General features: G+C 43.1%; 1 protein-coding gene across 1 annotated transcript; it reads left to right on the top strand.

Annotated features, from left to right (window-relative positions):
- The first annotated feature begins 105 nt into the window (after positions 1 to 105).
- psma2 (proteasome 20S subunit alpha 2) lies at positions 106 to 15,767 on the top strand. The gene is made up of 8 exons (XM_033017174.1): positions 106 to 265; positions 3,838 to 3,914; positions 4,961 to 5,093; positions 6,969 to 7,091; positions 9,051 to 9,132; positions 10,250 to 10,323; positions 13,592 to 13,649; positions 13,763 to 15,767. The coding sequence occupies exons 1-8, from the start codon at positions 225 to 227 to the stop codon at positions 13,877 to 13,879; spliced, it is 705 nt and encodes a 234-aa protein (XP_032873065.1). The 5' UTR covers positions 106 to 224; the 3' UTR covers positions 13,880 to 15,767.
- The last annotated feature ends 8,415 nt before the right edge of the window (positions 15,768 to 24,182 follow it).

The following is a 24,182-nucleotide window of genomic DNA, read 5'->3' as shown; positions in this document are numbered from 1 at the left end:
TGGAGCCAGCTACTGCCCCACCGGAACTACATATCCCAGCGTCACCCGCGCGCGTTTACCGCATGGGACGAGCGCAGTCCCGGCCGGATGTTGTAGTTATGTCGCATCCGTGATTGGGCGGGGGGGTGGAGGTGAACAGGATGTGACGCAGCCCCAGAGCTGAGCGACCGTTGTTTCCCATCGCTCCAGAAGCGTGAGCGTGAGAGCGAGCGAGCGGCGGGAAGATGGCGGACCGCGGGTACAGCTTCTCGCTCACCACCTTCAGGTAAGCGGCGCTGGTGCTGCAGCCCTCAGTAGCACGGAGACCGGGTGTGACCGCGGTGTTTGTGCAGCTGCTCACATCTACAGTCTGGATGGACTGCGGCTTCTTCACCTGGTGCAAAGTGCAGCGTCACTGGTGCTCCTAGCGCCCTGGGCCTTGCCGTCTAAACCACACTCTGTAATGGGGTACAGGCTTAGTTTCGCTTTCGCTATGGAGACGGCACTGGTGGGGTTCAAACAGTTTTCAAAGAAAAATCAAGTCCCCGATTTGTGTGCGTTTCGTCATACATTGGCGAAACATTTTGAAATTGTCCAGATTCACTTTCTCTATTCCCGTCTGCAGATGGATCTCGGCCCGAAACGTCACTCATTCCTTCTCTCCAGAGATACAATACAAATTTATTGTCATTTGAACCTCAAAAGAAGTTCAAACGAAATTTGGTTTCTGCAGTCATACAACAAGAAAAGAACCAAGACACACAGCCAACACAGTTTATACAAACATCCATCACAGTGAATCCCCTTCTACAATACAATACAGTATTTATTACATGTCATTTGAACCTCAGTGAGGCTCAAACGAAACTCCGTTTCCACAGCCATACAAATAAAGACAATTTCCTACAGACATACACACAATTCAACTTACAGAAACATCCATCACAGTGAACCTCCTCCTCACTGATGGAAGGCAAAGTCTTTTATCTCCACTGTTCTCCATTTCCCCCCCGATGTCGAAGGCGGGTGATGATAAGTCCCACGGCCATTTTAGGCCGTGCCGGGCGATGTATGGCCCCGCTCCCGGTCTAAATGTCACAAAGTTGGAGCCCCCGTCGGGCGCTGGAATGTCCCGCGGCCATTAAGCCGCGCCGGGTCGTTCCAACCCCGCGACACGGGCTGGAGAAGTTGCGTTGCGGGAGCTCCGAAAAGCGGTCTCACCCGGACCCGCGAGCTCCCGATATCCCGACAGTCCACAGAAGCTGCGTTGCTGGAGCCTCCGAGCTTCAGAGTCGGACCGCAGCAGGGAACCACCACCGCCCCCCACGCTCCGAGGCCGGCCAGATGGTAATTCCGCAGGCTCCGTGACTGGAGCCCCCAAGTCGTTCCGGTTTGAGGCCGCTCCACGGTGCTAGGCCCCAACGACAACGGAGACCCGACAGGGAAAAGGTCGGGTCTCCAGTGCAGGGAAGATATTTTTTTTAAGTTTCCCCCTCCCCCCACATATACACAGTTAAAAACACTATTAAAAACACGAACAACTACATTTAACTAGACAAAAAAAAAAAAAAAAGACATACAGGCTGTAGGGGCCGCTGCAACAGGTGGGTCGCGCCGCCACACGATCAGGATATCTGACATTGTTCTCATTGTGATGGAAGGCAAAGTCTTATCTCTCCCCTGTGTTCCATTTCTTCTCCCGATGTTAAAGACTCCGACGGGCGATGGCAAGTCCCGCGGCCATTAAGATGCTACCTGTCCCGCTGAGTTACTCCAGCATTTTGCATCCACATTCTCTATTCCCGTGTTTTTTTTTCCGTAGGGTGTGTGACAACTTAAAGTACCGTTAAATTTAGCGTATGCTGCTAAAGTTCTGGACCATTGATCCAAGAGGTGTACGTGTATAATTATGAGCCTTACATTTAATTAATGCACCATTCAAAAGTAAAAATAAGCTAGTGTCAATAACAGCAATCTAAAAGTAGAGAGGAAGGAACATTTTTGATTCACTAATGTCATTTACGGTAGGAAAATGTACATGTCTTTGGTAATTCCAGGTCTACTAATGTATTGGTATTAGTTTATTATTAAACTACGGCCGCTCTTCGCCCTCTCTCTCCCTGTGCAGCCGCACTGTCACAGGCTGGGGTTTGGCAGCGCCCACACATATGGGGCCGGGCGGAGTGGGGTGCAGCTCCGGGCAGTGGACAAACGGGACCATAAACCTGGCAATGTCCCCGTCAGCTGCAGCAGAGTTGGGGACAGTTTGGTCCCTCCGCCCATCCAGAGTCACTGACCGCGCTCCACCGGCACCAGACCCCAACCCCCGGACCCCGACCCACACACGACACGGGGCAATTCACCCCGACACCCACCACCACATGGGGTGATTCAACCCCCCGACCCACACATGGGGTGATTCACCCCCCCAGACCCCGACCCACACACGACATACGAGGTGATTCGACCCCCACACGACACACGGGGTGATTCGACTCCCACGTAGGGGAACAGATGGCCCGTGGTCTGCGAGTGTGGAACCAGTCAGTGTGGAGTCCGGTTGCTGGGACAGAAGCCATAGTAAGCTGGCCCGCTGCACTGGCAGCCATAGTTAATGCTTACCTGACGTTCACCGCTTGTTCTCCAGAAGGCATTGCGTGGCAACAGTACGGGTCACGGGTCATGGCCTTGACTGCCGTGCAACCTCCCTATTGAAATAGTGGTAAAAGGTTGGTTTGTGTACTATCCAGACAAATATCACAAGTGTAGAATCATACTATACGTGAGTGCTAGAGGTGGTGCAAAGGGGGAAAAATACGCAGTATAGAGAAAGTGCACAATAAATAAAAAGTCCCAATGAAGTATGGTGGGAATACATAGCTTGCATATGAAAGCTTTTTTACCTTCTGCCCAACAGGAAAAGGGAGAAGAATGTGCTGCAGGCTGGGGTCCTTGATTTTTAGCTTTTTTTGAGGCAGAGTGAACTGTAGATAGTGTGGGGGGTGGGTGGGAGGCTGGCATGTATGGTGTATTGGGATCAGTCACAATTCTGCAATTTCTTGCGGTCTTGGGCAGAGCAATTGCCTCGCCAAGCTGTGGCATTTCCTAAGAATAATTTGAGATATGCTGAGGAATTAGAGGTGTTGATGTGCTTTGTTGGTTAAATTGGTGATGTTTACAAAAGGAACTTGAGGCTGACCATTTCAGCACCACTGATGTGTACTAAACCCTGTTTCCAAAAGTTGATGACCAGGTCCTTTTTTGCTGACACTAAGGGAGCAATAACTTTCTGGCGAGGATGCGACTTTCTCCAAGTCGCATCCTCACCCCCATCCTCGCGGCCTACCACTGGATCGGAGAGGCCTTTCCTACAGGGGAAACATCCCTCACAGTGGGAAACTTTGATTCTGCTGTGTGGGAATGTTTTATGTTGAACTCTATCGTGTGTTGTGTTCTTTATTTTTATTGTATGGCTTTATGGTGATCACATTTCACTGTGCCAACTGGCACATGTGACAAATAAATGTATCTTGTATCTTGTGATGGCTCAGCATCTGATCCACCAGGCAATGTTTCCCATGCTCACTTTGCCCCGGATCCTACATTTGATTTCCATTCACCAGGTTCTCTGGAATATTTATCATACTGTGTAACACTGAAGAAAAATTAATTTAATTGGTGGGGTGTTAATAGAGATAACATCTAAAGGTCCAGAATATTTGCCAGTCTAGCACCACCCAAGTCCCAAGTGTGCTGGATTTTAGTTTATATCGGACTTGAAAAGGGAAATTTGCAAGGAAACTTGGGAAATAAATAAATTTTGGATTCACCTATACTAATTTATACTTTATCTCGTAGTCCTTCAGGCAAACTTGTCCAGATTGAGTATGCTTTGGCAGCTGTAGCCGCAGGAGCTCCAGCGGTTGGAATTAAAGGTATGGACAGTAATATGACCTTTTTAACAACTTCAGGTTTACAGCAACTGTAAATGGATTTTGTTTTCTTATTTTTGATTCTTAACTGGGAAACAGGGCATTAATCTGATAGAACATACTAATGTACAGCACTGGAACAGGTTCTTTGGCCCACAATGTTAGTTGAACATGATGCCAAGCTTAACTGGTCTCATAAAGTTGCACATGACCCATTTATCCTCCATTCTCCACGTGGGGACTATTAGTGAGAAGCATTAGGAGCCATTCCCCCATGGATAGACACAACCGTGTACCTATCTAAATGCCTCTTAAACACCACTAGTATCTGCCCCCACCACCACCCCTGGCAGCGCGTTCCAGGCACGTTTCCACCTGCTGTGTAAGAAAAAATGTGCCCGCACATCTTTAAACTTTGAAGCGTTTATTTTAAAGTCATACCCTCTGGTCTTTACCATTTCCTCCTTTTGAAAATAATTCTGAAGTTCTACCCTATCCTAATTTTATATAGTTCTATCAGATCTCCCCCCAGCCTCCGACACTAGAGAAAACAATCCAAGGTTGTCAAACATCTCCGTATAGCTCACACCCCCTAATTCAGGCACTATGTTATCTTTATAGCTGATACCCTGTAATTGAGGCACACCCATGTCACTCCACTGTTGAAGCATTTTAGATGCTGAGTTTTAAAACGGCTGATTCTCTGGTTGCACTGTCCTGTGTTGCAGTTGTACTTTCAAATCCAATGCAGTGAGAATTTTACATCAACTGGTTTGAGTTGTATAGTGTTGAAACTATTGTCCAAAAAACATTAGAGTAGGTCCTCAAGGTGCTATACAAATAAACTTGCCTTGCCTTGCCTTACATTTAAAAATTAATTTGCTGAGATGTTCAGCGGGCATGAATGGTGCTAAATGCAAATGGATTTGTTCTATTGAAATGCAACTATCTACCGACATGCTCACAGTATTGGCATATCAAGTGTGTATGTATAAGACTTCTTAGCATTTATTTCTACAATTCTCTCCATTTTTTTCTCAAATTCTTAGCATCCAATGGTGTAGTTTTGGCAACAGAGAAGAAACAGAAATCTATTCTTTATGATGAACAGAGTGTGCACAAAGTGGAGCCGATCACAAAGCACATAGGAATGGTGTATAGTGGCATGGGCCCTGACTACAGGTAGGTGACACAAATCAGTAAATAAGAATGTACACAAAAATGCTGGAGAAACTCAGCGGGTGCAACAGCATCTATGGAGCGAAGGAAATAGGTGACGTTTTGGGCCGAAACCCTTCTTCAGACTGATAGGGGGTGGGGGGGGAGAAGGAAGGAAAAAGGGAGGAGGAGGAGCCCGAGGGCGGGGGGATGGGAGGAGACAGCTCGAGGGTTAAGGAAGGGGAGGAGACAGCAAGGGCTAGCAAAATTGGGAGAATTCAATGTTCATGCCCCCGGACGCAGCTACCCAGGCGGAATATGAGGTGTTGTTCCTCCAATTTCCGGTGTTGCTCACTCTGGCAATGGAGGAGACCCAGGACAGAGAGGTCGGATTGGGAATGGGAGGGGGAGTTGAAGTGCTGAGCCACCGGGAGTTCAGGTAGGTTCTTGCGGACTGAGCGGAGGTGTTCGGCGAAACGATCGCCCAACCTCCGCTTTGTCTCACCGATGTAAATCAGCTGGCATCTAGAGCAGCGGATGCAGTAGATGAGGTTGGAGGAGATACAGGTGAACCTTTGTCGCACCTGGAACGACTGCTTGGGTCCTTGAATGGAGTCGATGGGGGAGGTAAAGGGACAGGTGTTGCATTTCTTGCGGTTGCAAGAAATTGCTTATTTTTATGGAAAATAAGCAATCCATAGCTTTAATGGAAGACCATATAATAATAATGTTTACATGGCTTCCTAGAACAGTAAACTAATTTACTAAGTTATCTGAGATAAAGAATAAGAATGTTCTGGTCCTCTTGATGGATTCTAGAACAGTAGTTTTGGATTTCATGGTTTTGGATATTTCCATTACACTGACCAAAGAAAAGTGCTGTCACCAGCAGTTGCATGGTGATAAGACGTAGCAAGCAGACAGCTCATTTCAATATCATTAAAATGTAGTGTACAAGCTAGTGCTATCCTGAGACATTTATGTTTTTAGAGCAAATAACTGATATCTGTAGAATTTGCAGGTTCAATCACCGAATTGCTGTAGTTAAAAGACTGGACTAAATATGTGACTACAAATGTTTTATTTTATTAAAAGTCTTTGCTGAGAGGTATTTGCACAACATTTGAAATAGAGGCTATTTATTGAATGGATATGCACAGAAATATCTGGCTCAAGGCAATAACTGGATTTTTTTCTCTGAAGCAGTGTTGGCAGATGTCTAGTGTGTACAGCATCTGTCTGGCGTTCCCCAATCAGTTTTGGTTAAATTCTTCTCTCGGGTCCCAGGTTCTTGGGAATGATGATTCAGTTGTCGTATCCTTGCAGGAAGAACTCTTGATAACATTGAGTTACTTAGGTCGTGTTATGGTTGGTCAGTAATAAGGATCACAGTCTGTATTAAATGAAGGAGTAAACACAAAGGGCCGAGTGATCTATTCCTGCTCTTTTTCATGTTTAAGGTCTTGCAACTGTTGCACACAGGTCCTGAAACGGAAGTAAAATCCCTTGGACTGGTTACTCCTGGACTGTGTGGAGGACAGTTGATGCAGGCTGATGTGTAAATGGAATGGTGTGCATTATACTGAGAATTGGGAAATGTAAATTTATATATTTTTTGTATAAATTAATATTTTTATGGAAAATAAGCAATCCATAGCTTTAATGGAAGACCATATAATAATAATATTTACATGGCTTCCTAGAACAGTAAAATAATTTACTAAGTTATCTGAGATAAAGATTCAGAGAAGCCTAAGTTAGGGAATATGATTGCTTGTACAATGTCCTTACTGGGACTTCCTAATTATTATCTAAGGATAATGGATTATATGCGAGGAACAGCTGTAGATCCATACAAGCTATTTTAATTTGCTAACTCTGAGTTTACATTCCCTACAGGGTATTGATTCGCCGGGCTCGTAAGTTGGCACAACAGTACTACCTGATATATCAAGAGCCCATCCCCACGGCTCAGTTAGTACAGAGGGTGGCTTCTGTTATGCAGGAATACACACAGTCTGGGTAAGTCAGTGATTATGGCTATCCATATGCTCAAAGCAGATTACAATTGGTCACTAGAAGCATGAATCCACACTGGGTTTACTAACTTCCCTGATGGAATCTGTGCTTGTTGCTCGGAGAAATACATTCAAAATCTGCAGCCTTCTAAGGACTCAATGTGCTCTGACCATTGCCAATGAGATGAAAGCAGAAGTAGCCCATTTAAGGTGTACTATCTTTCAGTAAAATGGATGACCTTTTATCCTAGTGCCACTCTTCTGCATATACCGAGTGAGGCTCGAAGGCTGCCATGGGAGCATAATTTACTGTATTTCCCGGCAATGAAGACGCACCCCAATTTAAGTTGCTAAATTTGAAAAAAGGATTGCGGGACAGGATCAAGGGTTTGGTTTAGTCCAGAGATCGGCAACATTGCCTGCGTGCCCCGGGACTGTCTGCAGCTCCCAGATCCCTTGCGTCCACGGAACTGGCTACAGTTCCCAGATCACTGGAGTCCCTGGGACTAGCTGCAGTTCCCAGGTCACCTACGAGCCCCAGGACTGGCTGTAACGCCCAGGTCGCCTGCCCCGGGACTGGCTGTAGCGCCCAGGTCGACTGCCCAGGGAGTACCCGCCAACCACTACCTCCACCAGTTGCGCCTGTGCTGAAGGACACCTTGGCTGGCGGGCCGGCAGAAGGCGCTGCGGTGGCTGCTGGTTCAGCTGTCCGGTCCCGGTGGCTGCTCGCAGCTACTTCCCTCCCCAGCCACAATGTGGTGGCTCTGTGCCCGGAGCTTCACGGCAGTGGTGAGTGTGTGAGCTGCTGGCATGATCCCCGACCCCCTTCTTCTCAACGCTCCTGCCCCTCCCCGCAACCTCTGGCGGCCCAGTCAATTTGTGCTGCCCAGGCCGTACTGACCCGGGCCAGACTCCCCACGTACTGTGGAAGGAACTCTTCTTCCTTCCCCCTCCCCCCCCCCCCAGCGGCACAGTCCGTTTACAGCCGCTTCCCACTTTACAACAGCTTCCCATCAGCTGCCAGCAATGAGGGATAGACTTGGCTATCCCTCAGTACAGCAACATCGTTCTTGATGTTGCTGTACTGAGGGATAACCAAGTCTATCTTTCTTGGCTAACAACCTAACCTTCGGCCCCCAAGCCTCAGGTAAATTTTCGTGCTTTATTTTTGGGTGGAAAAATAGCGTCTTCATTGCCAGGAAATACGGTTTAAAAAAAAATTCTGATTGGAAAAAATTGCAGCTTAATACTTTTCAGTATCGCTAACCTTTTTTGAGGTTGTGCCTCCTGATTCTAGTAGGGCAACATCAATTCTGCATCTACACTGAAGCTATATGTAAGAAGTTTTCATGTTTCAATGAGATTACTTCTCATTCCTTCAAACTATAGAAAGTATAGAGTCAAGAGCTGCACAGCACAAAAATAGACCATTCGAACCACCTTGTCCATACAGACCAAGTTGCCATTCTATTTACTTGCATTTGGCCCATGGCCTTCTTACCCCTTCATATCCAAATGTCTTTTGAAAGTTGTAATTGTATCTGCCTCTCTGGTGGCTCATTCCAAATATGCCTACACTGAGTGAAAATGTTGCTCCCGAGTTCTCTTAGATGATCAAAAACATACAGCTGCATTATGATGTCCCAATATTTGTGCCAAATACTCATCAAAGTGAAGGCAAGTGTGCCAGATGTTACCTTCACCACACTGCCCACCTGATTTACCATTTCTATGGAATTGTGCAACTGCACTCTAAGATCTCTTTGTTTTCCAACACTCTCCAGTGATTTTGTAAACTAGCATCTGCAATTCCTTATTTCTAATGTTTTGAGACATTGAGAGAATATTGGCTTATTGGTGAGATTGACCTGTGAATTGTCACTTCAAGTACTCAAAATGTCCTCCTTTGTATTGATTGCAAGGCCTGTCTCCTGAGCATTAATGCTCATGTGTTTACTTTTAGTGGAGTCCGTCCATTTGGAGTGTCACTATTAATTGCTGGTTGGGATGAGAAAAGGCCATATTTGTTTCAGTCGGATCCATCTGTAAGTATTTTGTTTTCAATCTGATGCTTTTAATAAACTATAATTTCCATTACAACCAGTCTTTATTAAAGCTGCATTATTTGTATAAATAGCAAATGTATTTTACAACAACTTCCCCTAGAAATTATTGTATATTTAGTAAGAATTCAACATTTAAACATTGGTTTTCTGGAATGGTGTAGATTCTACTGCAGACTTTTGATTTTGGATCTTTAGTGCAGAATAAGACTAGCACAAACCTTCAACATTCTGCTAGAAGTGAGATGATAGAGGATGGTTAAGCCATTAGACTAGGGTCTCTTTTATCTTGCAGTTTCATCCCACGCTGATGTAATGAAAGCTTGGTATCCATAATTGCCACAACACCATATGAAAAGTTTAGTCTCATTTCCTTTTAAACTTCGGTATCAAACTCATAATTGGCTCATTATCTCGGGGAGAAACCAGACGCATCATCCATTGCAAAAGAACTGCAGATGTTGGAAACCTGAAATTAAAAAGTGACTCTTAGAAATGTTCATCAGGTCAGACAGCATTTGTACAGATGGAAACGGTGTTCATATTTCTGCAAATTAAATAATGTCAAAGAAAATCTAAGTGCTTGATTTTTTGCAAAGCTTAAAATAAAATCTCAGCTACAAATATGTAGTCTATATAGTCCATAATAGTTCATATCAGCATAATTAAAGTAAATATTTGTTCAAAATTCCAATTAGAGCAAGAATGTTTTGGGACATTTGTTGATACAGTTAAAAATCAAACATGAGAGAAGGGGAGAGTTGGTGATACTGAAAAGCATGTCTAATTACCAAGATAAACCAAAGGACCAAAATGGTGATCCTGCCAATGAAGAGGGGTAGTGAGGGCAAGTTAATTGTAGCTGATGAGAAAAGGAGAGTGAAAAGGTAAACAATCATGGAACTGAGATGTAGAGTGTTGTAGTTAATGCAAATATAAAGTTTGCCAAAGCTGAAAATACCAATAGGTCAAGCAGCATTTGTGGAGAGAGGAAAAACAGATTGATCTCGTGGCCACTTCTGATGAAAGGCCATCAACTTGTAACATTAACTGTTTTTCTCTGTTTTTTTAAAGTTTCTGCTTTCTATTTTCCCAAAAGGGTGCTTACTTTGCATGGAAGGCAACAGCCATGGGAAAGAATTATGTCAATGGAAAAACCTTCCTTGAAAAGAGGTAAAATAGCAATTTCATTTCATTTTGAATGTCCACATTGTGAAATGAGAGTGGGTGGGGAGGTGGAGGAATTGGGGCCAGGCAAACTGGAAAAATACCTCAAGATTCAAGTTGACAGTTTTTCTGGAGGCACAAGAGACAGCAGATGTTACAAACTGTTGGAGTAACAGTGAGTCATGCAGTATCTAGAGGCAGCGGGATGGTCAACATTTCGGGTCTGGTCTCTTCATCAGCACTGAGTGGCGAGGGACAGTACTCATAAAGACGAAGGGAGAATTAAAGCAGGGGCTGGCAGGTGGTGACGAGGATGGATGTTGAGCTGATGGAGCCAGATTGGGAGAGGAGAGCATGGAGTAGGAAGATGTGGTTAGTGGGTGATATGTAGAAATTCGTAAGGAAAGGAAACATGGGGAGCAAATGGAGCCAGGTGGTGGGTGGGTGGATGGATGGAGTTAAAGACAGTGGCTGAAATGTACTGTGGAGATACCCAAGGCTGCAAATGCAGGAATCTGGACTCTGCAGGTGATAAATGGAACCAGATAAGAGGGGTGATTTAAAAAAAATTAAAATCTCAGCGACTATGAGCTGAGCCAGCATTTAATTGGTGTGGGCTACTGCTTTGAACCTTTGCCGTCATTAATGTGTATCAATGCCAACAATGTTATTGGGGAGAAAGTACCGATGTTTTAAAAGCACCAATATATATATATATATATATATATTTATTTAGAATATATGTATATGGCTTGCAGGACAACTTCAAGGGTGGAGGTTGTGTGTTTGGAAGGTGCTGTTTATGAAGTTTTGGTGAGTTAGAAACATGGAAAAATAGGTGCAGATGTAGGCCATTCAGCCCTTCAAGCCAGCACCACCATTCAATATGATCATAGCTGATCATCTAAAATCAGTACCCTGTTAAAGTTGTTGCAGTGCATTTTGTAGGTGCATAATCTATTAGTACGGTCCATCAGTGGTGGAGTAAGTAAATGGTTGCGGATGGGCTGCGTACCAAGCAGACTACTATGTGGTGAGAAGCTTCTTGAGTGTTGAAGCTGTACTTATTCAGGCAAATGGAGAGAGAGTATTCCATCACAGTCTACACTTGTGCTGTTTAGATGTTGTAGAAGCTTTAGGGAGTTAGGCTATGAGTTACCCACTGCGGGATTTATCACCTCCGAGCCACATAGTAAACATGGCTCGTACAGTTTACAGTCAATGATGACCCATTGGATATTGATAGTGGGGGTTGAATGATGGTAATGCTGTTGATTGGCAAGGGGTGACAGCTGCTGGATATCGCCATTGCTTGGCACATCTCATGCTTGAATGGTACTTTCCCCAAACATCCCAGTCCTGGATACTGTTCCGGTCTTGCAGCATTTACTTGTGGATTGGTTCATTATCTAAGGAGTTGCAAATGATGCTGAACATTGTACAATTAGCAAGCATCTCCACTTCTGACCTTACGATTGAAAGAAGGTAATGATGAAGCAGCTGAAGATAGTTTGACTTGGGATACTGCCACAAAGAACTCCTGCAGATTATTGACCACCAATCACCACAACAATCTTCCTTTGTGCTAGGATTCCAGCCAGCAGAGCATTTTCCCCCTGATACCTATTGACTCCAGTTTAGTCAAAGCTCCTTAATGTCAGACTGGATCAAACAGTGCCTTGATGTCAAGGGCATATATTCTTGCTTCACTTCTGGAGTTCAGCTCTTTTGTCCATCTTTGGCCCAAGGCTGTTAGGAGCTGAGTGAGTTTGATGAAACAACCTTTCTGTGAATGGTTGTTGATGGAAATGATGAAGGGTGATGCACTGGATGTGGAGACTGAACATAGAATAGTACAGCACACGAACGGACCCTTCGGTCCACAATGTTTGTGCCGAATAAGTTACTGAGGTACCCTGAAAAGCTTTTGTTGCGTGCTATCCAGTCAGTGGAAAGACAATACATGATTAATGTTCCCTGTATTTCCATGTGCCTATCCTAAAGCCTCTTAAACACAACTATTGTATCTATCTATCTCGCAATAAAAGCAATCTTACTATATGCCTTCTTTACCGCCCTATCTACTTGTGTTGCCACCTTTACTGAGCTATGAACTTTGATCCATGAAATGAGAGGGTGAGACCAGGATGACCCACTGCACATTAATGCTATTAAGGGTCATGCCATTAACTTTGTATCTGTCTTTACATTCAATCTCCTAAAGTGCAACACATTGCACTTGCTCAGGTTAAACTCCATTTGCCGTTTCTCCACTCATTTCTGCAGCTGATCTATCTGTATCTTCTGACAACATTCCTCACTGTCTGCAACTCTTCCAATTTTGGTGTAGCCAGCAAACTTACTCATCAACCCATCTATATTTACGTCTGAAGAAGGGTCTCGACTTGCTGCGTACAAAGCAGTGCTGGCTATCCCTAATTAGCCCATTCTCTTCCAAATGGGACTAAATCTTAACTCAAAGAATTCTATCCACTAGCTTCCCTGCCACTGAGGCGAAGCTTATATAGTTCCCTGGATTCTCTCTGCTTCCTTTCAAAAACAAATAAATAACATTGGCCACTCTCCAGTCATCCGGCTTATGCCTAGAGAAGAAACAAAGATCCTCATCAAGGTCCCTGCAATCTCATCTCTTGCCTCTTTCAATAACCTGGGACAGATCCCAAGGGGCCCTGGAGACTTAATGTTCTTCAAGAGCCTCAACACCCCCTCCCCCTCGATCACAAACTGCCTTAGCATATTTGTACTCACTGACCTTGCTGTCCTCCTTGGTGCGTACAGATGCAAAGTGCTTTATTTAGTACTTTGCGTACATTCTCTGACTACAAGCATAAATTCCCGCCTTTAGCAGTCCTACCTCCCTGGTCTCCCTCTTATTTTTAACGTGTATAAAAAGTTTTGGGATTTTCCTTAAAGCTGAGATTATAATTGAACCATGCCTATTGCCATGTCAATCCACTTTCACTTGCGTGTTTACAACTTTTTTCAGAAAAGGTAATTATGCATTTTTGGAACTTTGCTTTGCTAATAAAATATAATAACTCTGGTGGTTGACAAATTTCTGGTCTCTTGAGATGTTAATATTAGGTGGTGATTATTTTTGTGTTTTTTCTTAAAATGGTCCACAATATATTGTGGATTTGAGCTTGGAACAAATTTTTTTTAAGCAATTATAAGTTTTTCTAAACTTTACAAATTGTTAAATGGATAATATTCTTCCAGGAGAAAAATCATTTAATGGACTTTGTGACTGTAGGTACAATGAAGATCTTGAACTTGAAGATGCCATTCATACAGCAATCTTAACGCTAAAGGTCAGACATCTTGACATTTACTGTCAATGTTAATAAAAGTTTTAACTCAAATTATTTGTATTGAGCATGCAGTACGATGCACTTACAGCCTGAAATATTTCTTTCATGAACAGGAGAGCTTTGAAGGCCAGATGACGGAAGATAATATAGAAGTTGGAATTTGCGATGAGGCAGGATTTCGCAGGCTCGCTCCAGCAGAAGTCAAAGACTATCTAGCCACAATAGTTTAACAAACAATAATTTTTTTTAATTTGGAAAAAATTTGGTCAGCCACTAATTACAATTTAACTTTTTATTCAATTCATCTGATTTGACAATGGTCAAAGTCGGTGCCGTGTAAAGCTGTAGCATGGGAAACTGATAGATCTCATTTTAGAAATGAAAGCAGATTTGCCATGGTCTGTTCATTTTTTTTGTTATGTGTATAAACAAAACAATTTATACATTTTATTGTCTATATTTCCACAATTTCACAATGCAGAATTTTTCTTAGGAAGGCCGCGGCTTTCAATCGGACACGTTCTGGTATTAGATTTATCTTTTGTAGGGTTTCATTAACACCATTTTTTGTAGCACGTTTTTTAAAATATGAGAAATTGTTAATGAACCCACATTGTTGTGCAAGATCAAAGGGGTCTGTGGATTAATCACTTGACTTCATAGTATATTCTTGCACTGAAATAGCTTTAACTGTTTTGATCCATGGGAGTGTTTGGGAATGGTCAGTAATCACCTATATCATTTTGCATTCATGTTGAACAATGACCATGTAAATTTCCTCTTCATTATATATTGACATCTGAATTATAATCTTTGGTCTAATTCTGTCCTGACTTCTGAATTTTCTGTGCAGTTGTCATTATTGCATACAGCATCACCTGTTGCTTGCTGGTAGCATTCTTGAAACAGATCATTTTTATTTGTTGGTTGATGCACTATACAATTTAATCCAAACTAGCATTCCAATGTAATATAAATGATCTACTGTACGATTAACAATACCATCTTTGAGATGTGTCTTTACATCACATTGACTACTGTTTTGATCCTGGATGTCGAGTTTTCCTATACTATAACTTAATTTGTGAAATTTACAATGAGCAAGGCCCACTTCATGCGAGTGGAAACACGAGTAGAACGGTTTAAGATAAACATGCCGAAAGCAAAAGGGGTAGTTAACAGGAAGACATTTTAAGAAAAAAGTAAATTTTATGCGCTGATATGATGCTAAACTTCATCCATGAATAATATAGATTTCAAAGAACCGTAGTCAAAACTCAACTCTTCACTCTCCATTCCAGCAGACCAATTATATGTTATATTGAGTTTTTTTAGGCCACCATTTAAGGTTTAACTTCTTGGTTCATTTGTATCACTTCAGTAATGACTGCAGAAATTAACTTTACAATAAAGAAGAGGGGTTATGTTATTCTGCAATTATTTTTGTACAGCTTGATTTCATAGAATCAAGGCAATTTATAGCTGTTTGGTACATGCAAGCCAAAAATAATTATTAGGTTAATCCATCTTTCCAATTTGCAAATCTGCACCTTATACGTTGGGCACTTCATGTTCAGATCCCAGTTTTATCTTTAAATATCATCAGTGTTTCTGCCTCCAAGTGATGGGTGGGCACAAAAATTCTCAACCTAATGTGTGTTCCATGGTTATTGATCCTGCTGCTAAGGGAAATAATTTCCGTTTTATATTTTTCCCTTGGCCTCAGTTGTTCCAAAGAAAACACCAAGAGTCTAGCCAATTTCTCTGAATTAAAAATTCTCCAAACCTGGCTCTGCACCCTATCTCATGCAATCATATCCGATCATGCAGTGGACAAAACTACGCAAAGAGCTTCAGGTACAGCTGATCTTATCTGTTCTAAAGTTCAAGTCTTGCATCTCTGCCCTTGCATTTGATGCTCAATAATGGCACGTCTTAAATCAACTTATTTCTGCAATTTGTGATGGCAATGTATTTAAAGTAATTTCTCCAACATTATTTGTGTTTTCATGTAAGCTTTAGTGAGAAGTCATTTGAAAATTCTGATATACAAACTTTAAATTTTCTACCACTCATGTCTTCTCAACTCTCCATTAAAAGGTTTGAAAATTAAGCAAACTAAATTTAGTTGATGCAAACATTCTTGTTTATGTGAAACATTTTTGTTCATTTTATTAATGTATTTATACTCTTAATCTCCCAAATGTATCTTGTTAGAAAATGTTGATAGCCCCTCAATATCCATGATTTAGTATTTTCCCAAACTTTTGTTTAATTTATTGCCCTGATAACCTTTTGTTGCATGCTGTCCAGTCAAGGAAAAGACTATACATGATTACTAGAGCCAGGATGTTTAGGCGCGAAAAATCTCTGAAATAGGCAGGCAAAAAGGCATAATAAAATTACAAAAAAGGCACGAAAAAGACATTTATTGACAAAAAAGGCATGAAAGGCATTTATTTCCACCACCAAAATATGGTTAATAATGATAATTATAAAGGCATACTACATTAAATGACCAAAGTTGCCTGGTTGCACATAACTACCTATATTTTTTCAAATTATCTGGTGTTAAACTATGCCGTCTGTCAGACAGAATATCCTACAGTTGTGAAAAACGTCTTTCTACCCCAGCTGAGGTCACTGGTGAATACCTGAAACAAGCTACAAACTCTACATTTATGTCGATATCTTGTGCATTGCAACTACCTTTGAGAACTTTAGCTATGTTTTGTATTTCTTCAAGATCTTTGTTAGCTAAAATCACCCTCTCAAACTTTCCTTGTATGTCTTCACCTACATCGCCAGGAACTTTAAGTGCAAAGTACAAGTGAAGATGTAAACAACTGATCAATAGTTCAGCTCTTTGATTTCTCCAATACGATGTCAAGAAATACTCCTTTGATGGATGACCTGCCTCCAGTGTACCAATGAGCACATTGGCAACGGATCTCCCCACAGCATCAGTTATCTTGTCTATTGAGATCCATATTTTGGTGCATGCAACTTCATCTCTAATTTTCTGCACAACAATGTTGAAGTTGCTGTCAAAATATTTTTTCCGTAATGATGACTCACTTGGTATATGTTCTTCTGTATTTCCCTAAAAAACCTCTGAGATTTGTTTGTCAATTTCCAGTGGAATTCCAGCATCAATGAATGCGTTGCACAGATCACTCAAACTCAGATTTGCGATTGGAGCCAGCAGTAAATGTTAACCACATAACAATTACAGCACGGAAACAGGCCATCTCGGCCCTTCTGGTCCGCGCCGAACACTTATTCTCCCCTAGTCCCATCTACCTGCACTCAGGCCATAACCCTCCATTCCTTTCCCGTCCATATACCTATCCAATTTATTTTTAAATGATAAAATCGAACCTGCCGCCACCACTTCCACTGGAAGCTCATTCCACACAGCCACCACTCTCTGAGTAAAGAAGTTCCCCCTCATGTTACCCCTAAACTTCTGTCCCTTAATTCTCAAATCATGTCCTCTTGTTTGAATCTTCCCTACTCTCAATGGAAAAAGCTTATCCACGTCAAATCTGTCTATCCTTCTCATCATTTTAAAGACCTCTATCAAGTCTCCCCCCCCCCCCCTAACTGTCTGCGCTCCAAAGAATAAAGACCTAACTTGTTCAACCTTTCTCTGTAACTTAGTTGCTGAAACCCAGGCAACATTCTAGTAAATCTCTACTCTTTTTTTTGGAAGTATGAATTTGTATTTGTAGTATTCTATTTCCTTTTTTTTTTATTAGAAGTACGGTAAATTACAATAACACACAACACATATATCTTAATACATTTTTTGTACCGCTTCATTTTTTTTTTTTTAAAGCTTTAAGAAAAAGATAGAAGTAAGGAAAGTAAAGAAGGTGCACAAGAGTTGTGAAGTGCAGGAGAGTGTTGGGAAAAGAAAGCCCCTTAGAAAAGAAGTTAGAGAAGGAAGTAAAGTAAGAAAGTAGACCCTAGAAAAGAAAGAAAAAGAAAGTAAGGACAATCGCTCTATTATAACATTAAACTCCGCAGAAAGACTACCAACCAAGTCTGTTTTTGTTGTTTTATCTCCCAATGCTAGGTCCTGATACCATTTATTTATTTATTTATTTTTAAAATTACTATTGCACCTCATGCTTGTAATAGGTCCATAAACGTAGACCACGTCTTTTGGAATTGGTTTGCTTTATCTGCTAAGAGGAATCTCATCTCTTCCAGATGTAATGTTTCAAACATATTTGATATCCACATTTTTATTGTTGGTGTGGGCGCATTTTTCCAGAATTTAAGTATGAGCTTTTTTCCCATTATTAGCCCGTAATTGAGTAAATTCTTCTGATACACGTTTAATTCAGGGATACCTTCCGATATCCCAAAAATGATCCATTCTGGTTTTGGTACCAGTTTTATTTTAATTAATTTTGAAAAAATATCAAATATTCCATGCCAGAATTTTTGGATTTTTGTACAAAAAACAAAAGAGTGCGCTATGGTAGCTTCTTGACACAGACATTTATCACAGATTGGTGAAACATTAGGAAAGATTTTATTTTATTTAGTTTTTGAATAGTATAGTCTATGTAATGTTTTGAATTGGATAAGCGTATGTCGTACATTGATCGAGCATTTATGCACCTGTAGTAAATGTTTATCCCAGCTCTCTTTTGAAATTTTTATAGCTAATTCTTGTTCCCAGTCTCTTCTAATTCCATCTGTTGTGGGTATTCTATTTCCATCAGAACCTTTCAAACATTTCTCCATGGTTGATTCTCTGAGAAAATATTGTTAGAGGTAAGGAATTGCAGATAATTACTTTGTAAATATTTCAAGGACGGCACAGTGATGCAGATGGTAGAGCTCTTGTTGCACAACTCTGAGCAACAATAAACTTGAGTTTATTGTCGCGTGTACAGAGATACAGTTTAGTTTAGAGATACGGCGTGGATACAAGCCCTTTGGCCCAGCGTCCGTGCCGACCAGCGATTCCCACACAATAGCGCTATTGTACATACACCAGGGGCAATTTACATTTGTACCAAGCAAATTAACCTACAAACTTGTACGTCTTTGGAGTATGGGAGGAAACCTATGCGGGCACAGGGAGATCGTACAAACTTCATACAGACAGCGCCTGTAGTCTGGATCAAACCCAGGTTTCTGGCGCTGTAAGGCAGCAACTACTGCACTCAGTGAAACATTTTTCTTTGTGGCGTGCTAGCCAGTCAGCAGAAAGACTGCATGATTACGATCAATCTGTCCGCAATGTATAGATACATGGTAAAGGGAATAATGTTATGTGGAAAATAAAGTTATGACTTTTGATCTAAAGTAAGGGGGCCTAAACTTACTTTAGAACAGAATACATCCGGTGTGGTCTCTGCAAGGCACCCACGTGATTACTACTGTTTAGATTCTAATCTCTTTCAGAGCTCCCTGAGACCTGCTTGGAGGAGAACACCAATTTGTCATCCTATGTTGTTGCTGTTTAACAGCCTTCATGGCCCCAAAGATTGCACCTATCCGGATGGGACTTGTCCCGGACAAACAACGTCCCCGCAAATGAGCCACCTGCAGCGGCCCACTGCGCAAAGTGCAAAAGCTGCACTCGAGCCAGGTCATCGTCTGCGAGACCTGTGCTAACATCCTCTTCCACCCAAACCAGCGAAGAGGAGTTGAGACCAATGAGATTACCACCTGAAATCATGCCTTGCAGATACCCGGTCCGGCGAGCCAGAGCCAAGAGGATCGGGAAATCAGCAAAGGAAGACAAAGAGGATGCGAACACGTCATCCCTGGAAGGCCAGGATCACAGTGAAAACATCCAAACCCAAACCTTCTACAGCCGGCTATTCAAGACCTCTGGCACAGAGAAGGAAAAGGAGACGACAACCGTCAGTAAGCCCACAGAAACAAGAACCACCGATGACAGTAACTATTACGAAAATGTAATCATACAGAAATCAAAGGACAATAACAAGCCACAACCAGTAATTATTCACTACCCAGTGGATGGACTATTTTGCTCAAAATGCGACGAAATCTACCACACAGTCGGATTATTCAGGACACACCTGAATAAGAAACACCAAATTAAAAGCTTCCTCACTGTATGTGGGAAGTGCAATAAAAAAGGAGAATTCCACGCCATTACATGCCACTACGCCAAATGTAAGGGTCCACCACCACCCATCACAGAAGGCGTTTTCCCCTGCGAAGGATGTGTACTACGGTTCACCACACCTAGGGGTCTCAGCCAGCATGAGAGGCACAAACATCCAGCAATAAGAAACAAGAAAAGGATAGCAGCAGCTAATCCTCCGAAAAACCCCCGGCAAAGCTCCGTCTGGTCGGATGAGGAAATAAAAATGCTTATCGACCTGGAAAAACGATTCCAAGGGGCCCGATTCATCAACGTCGCGATAAGCGAAGTTATGTCATCAAAGACCAATAAACAGATCTCAGACAAGCGAAGGGATCCGAACATCAGAAGGCTGGCGGCTGAAATCGAGGCCCAGAGCAGGAACATCCCCGAAGAAACGGGCAACGAAACGGAACCTGAGCCTGAAGCTGAGACTGAAGAGTTGGCCGCGTCCGAGCAGGGACACACCAAAACCACTGCCCGACCAAGGGAAAAGACGCATGGACCCCCAAAACATCGAGATCTAGCGGAACAGATCACCAAGGCAGAGGAACTACTGGGCGATGCACACAACAAAGATCGGTGCATCGAGATGGTCGAACAAATCACGGAAGGTTTGATCGATAAGTTCTCTCCAAAGCCTCATAAAAACAAGGGTCAGAAGGCGGGCAGCAATAAAAAAGAGCACAGAGTTGCAAACCACCCAAACTTGGGTGCAAGAAAACGATGGGCCGCAAAAAAACAGAAATACAAAACCACTCAGATCCTGTATCAAAAGGACCGAAGGAGACTGGCACGTCAAATCATGGGCGCGCCAGCCGCATCAAGCTGCCCTCTCAGAAGGGAGGAACTGGAGAATTGCTTTCGAGCAAAACTATCACAACCGAATAACAAAGCCAATATCAGCAAAATGGCACCGTATAATGGCACCACAAACATAAACCGGCTAATGGAAGCCATTGAGCTTGAAGAGGTCGAAATGGCGATAAGCGAGATAAACGAGAAAAGTGCAGCGGGACTGGACGGGATGAAGGTGGAACACCTGGAAAACATCATTGGTCAGGATGTGACAGTGATACCTCGCCTCTTCTCTCTATGGCAGAAATTGGCATTCGTACCAATAGCCCTGAAAAGGAGTCGGACGGTGCTAATTCCTAAAACGGAGGATGCAGAACTCCTCAAAAACATCGATAACTGGAGGCCCATCACAATCGGGCCGATGTTGCTCCGGCTCTTCACAAAGATCATCGCGAAGAGACTGTCGGAAGCAGTAACGCTTAACCCTCGCCAGAAGGGATTTATAGCGGCCACCCCAGGATGCAATGAAAACATCGCGATCCTAGAAAATATGAAGGGGGCAAAGAGCAACAGGAAGGAATTGGCGGTAGTCTTTGTAGACCTGGCAAAGGCATTCGACTCGATCGGTCACAAAATGCTCACAGTCGGACTCAAGAGGATGGGTATACAGAACAGGTTCATTCACCTAGTGCAGAGTCTCTATACCGGCAACACAACGGTCATAGAGGGTGATAGGACCGCAACAGAGCCCATACCCATTAAAAGGGGAGTCAAACAAGGCGACCCACTCTCACCACTGTTATTCAACATTACAATGGACCCACTGATATGCACATTGGAACAGGCACAGATGGGTGTCACGCTAACACAGAAGAACAGGAGAATCAGCTGTTCTTCGCTCGCATTTGCAGACGACATAGCAATCCTCAGTGACTCCTATGCAGGAATGACGGCCAATTTGAAAATCCTGCAGAACTTTTGCCAAAACACAGGTCTACAGATAAATACCAAAAAAACGGCCGGCTTCCACTGTAGACCATACAGGAAAACGTTCCTCTACAACACCCGGGAAAAGTGGAAGATCAATGGTGAACCGGTGAACCACATCGAACCGGGCGAGCTCGAGAAATATCTGGGAGCGCGAATAGACCCATGGGCAGGAGTAACTGAGGACAACTGGTCGGGAAAACTGAACACGTGGATTACGAGTCTGAGAGAGGCACAACTCAAGCCGACTCAGCAACTCGAAATCCTAAAAACACACATGATTCCGAGGATTTACTTCCACCTTATCCTCACGGAAGCATCGCAAAACACTGTCATAAAACTGGACAATATCATTAAGAAGGCAGTGAAAGAAATCCTACATCTTCCTGCTGACACAACAGATGGAATATTATATTCCAAAAACAAGGACGGGGGCCTCGGATTACCAAAACTCGAGGTGCAAATTCCATCTGCCATTATACGGAAGCTCGAGTCCCTGGAAAAATCAGATGATGCAGTCATCTCGGCATCGTTCCAGTTCCGAGGCAATAACAACGTGGAGCACATTAACAAACTGAGAAACCTCAAAGTGCTCAGAGAAATTGAAGAATTTCTCGAACCCGCCGAATCGAATAACAACGAGGAGGCGAGCCTCTCAACCATTGGTGAAATGGAAGACAGTCTACTCGGAACTGAAGGAAACGCCAAACCCGTAAACAAATATGCGGAATGGCGCAAATGGGAGTTCGAAAAATGGACCAAGCTTTTGGCCCAGGGCCCCGGTATCCACTACTACAAAAACGACCCGACATCCAACACATGGCTGTACGGACATCATAAGATGAAACAGTCTCTCTTCATTAAAAGACTGCTACTGAGGTGCAACTTATACCCCACAAGGTGCACCATTTCATACGGCCGCCCCAACATGGCCAAACTGTGCAGAAGGTGTGCAATGGCCAACGAAACATTGGCACACATCTCAGGACAATGTCTCGCAGTCAAAAACGCACGGATTAAGCGCCATAATAAGATCTTGGACAAACTGAAGGCGCAGGTTGCTAAACACGGATGGGCTGTACACATCGAACCGAGGTTCAGAACGGAGGACGGAAGATTATGGAAGCCCGACTTGATCTTTGTCAAAGGGCAGGAAGTGGCAGTGGTCGATGTGACAGTGAGGTACGAGAGCAACAATATGGAACTGGAGCGTGCGTGGAAGGAGAAGACCGAGAAATATGAGCATCTGAGGGGACAGATTGCGGAAGTGACGAAAGGGACGACAATCAAATTCTTTGGATTCGTTATGGGTGCTCGTGGGAAATGGCACGCTTGGAACGACACCCTAATGGAATACCTGAAGATCGACAAATACAAATCCTTTGCAAAAAATTTGGCGGATCTCACCATTGCCCTTACATTGGACATTTTGAGAATCTTTAATGATCAGTAATGGGCATACTGTCGGAACCATAAAAACCCTAACCCCAACCCTAACACTAACAGTTGGAGGGCACAATGACACATCAGATGATGTTACAAAGACGGCTACATGGACAAACACACTAGCCACTAGCCTCTCGAATGGTCGGCTCAGTTCCGTCACCCTTGCGGTGGTGGTCTTCCATGCTTGGTGAGCGATAAATTTCCAAATTGTCATATTCATACTGACTCATCACGATCGAGTCAGCTATAAGATCGAGCCTACCCAGACTGCGGGCCCAATCCTTGGTCCTGTGGTTTTCGCTACTAGTAGGAGTTTCTCCGTGGACGAGCCACGTAAAGACTAGAAAAATACACTTGTTTAATGGGGGCTCCCCAAGAGTGTTACCAGGTAGCCAAATGCCTCGTCATCTAATTAGTGACGCGCATGAATGGATGAACGAGATTCCCACTGTCCCTACCTACTATCTAGCGAAACCACAGCCAAGGGAACGGGCCTCTGGTTTCACAATGTGGTGTAATTATTCAATGACATCCTTAATCCTTGAACCATTTTTCACACTTGCCTGGCTTTGTCTGTCCCCGCCCCACTGCAACGCTACAATCAGTCTGAAGAAGGGTCCCTCCCGATCTGAAACGTCGCCTAAACACATCCTCCGGAAATGCTGCTCACCTGCTGAGTTACTCCAGCCCTTTGTCTTTTTACGATAATGTATCGGCCCAGAGTCACTTCTATGGCCACAGCTGTCTGTCTTTCCCCTTGTTGATTAATTTTCCATAAACATGGCAGTATCAGTTGTCGTCCTGTCCTCGTGTGAAACTGACCCCTATGTGGTTTCGCTCTCCCGCCTGTCTGAAGTCTGATGAGGAACAAACAGCATCCAGCCAAATAAGGAATTTGACACCATGTTTGTGAGGAAATAATTTTCAATTCAGGAATCAGTAAATAATACTGAATAAAAAAAAAAGGATGACATTTCACTGGTGAATTGTTTCTTATGTAAAAGGGCTTAGAAACTTCAATGGTGAGTTATGGAGCGAGGTGCTGCTATAATGTGTCTTAAATAAGTAAATAACAACAGATTCTGCAAACTAAATCCAGCTCGGTATTGCATTAAAAACACAAGTTGCTGGAGTTACTCAGTGGGTCTGGCAACATAGATTCA

Source organism: Amblyraja radiata, chromosome 2, assembly GCF_010909765.2.
Source record: "Amblyraja radiata isolate CabotCenter1 chromosome 2, sAmbRad1.1.pri, whole genome shotgun sequence".
Lineage (NCBI taxonomy): Eukaryota > Metazoa > Chordata > Chondrichthyes > Rajiformes > Rajidae > Amblyraja > Amblyraja radiata.
Note: the sequence above shows the minus strand (reverse complement) of the source record. Positions and strands in the feature narration are given on the sequence as shown.

Coding starts and splice junctions, on each gene's coding strand:
- psma2 (XM_033017174.1), top strand. CDS start 225: ATGGCGGACCGCGGGTACAGCTTCTCGCTCACCACCTTCAG. Junction 5,094..6,968: donor GGCATGGGCCCTGACTACAG/GTAGGTGACACA, acceptor CATTCCCTACAG/GGTATTGATTCGCCGGGCTC. Junction 7,092..9,050: donor CAGGAATACACACAGTCTGG/GTAAGTCAGTGA, acceptor GTTTACTTTTAG/TGGAGTCCGTCCATTTGGAG.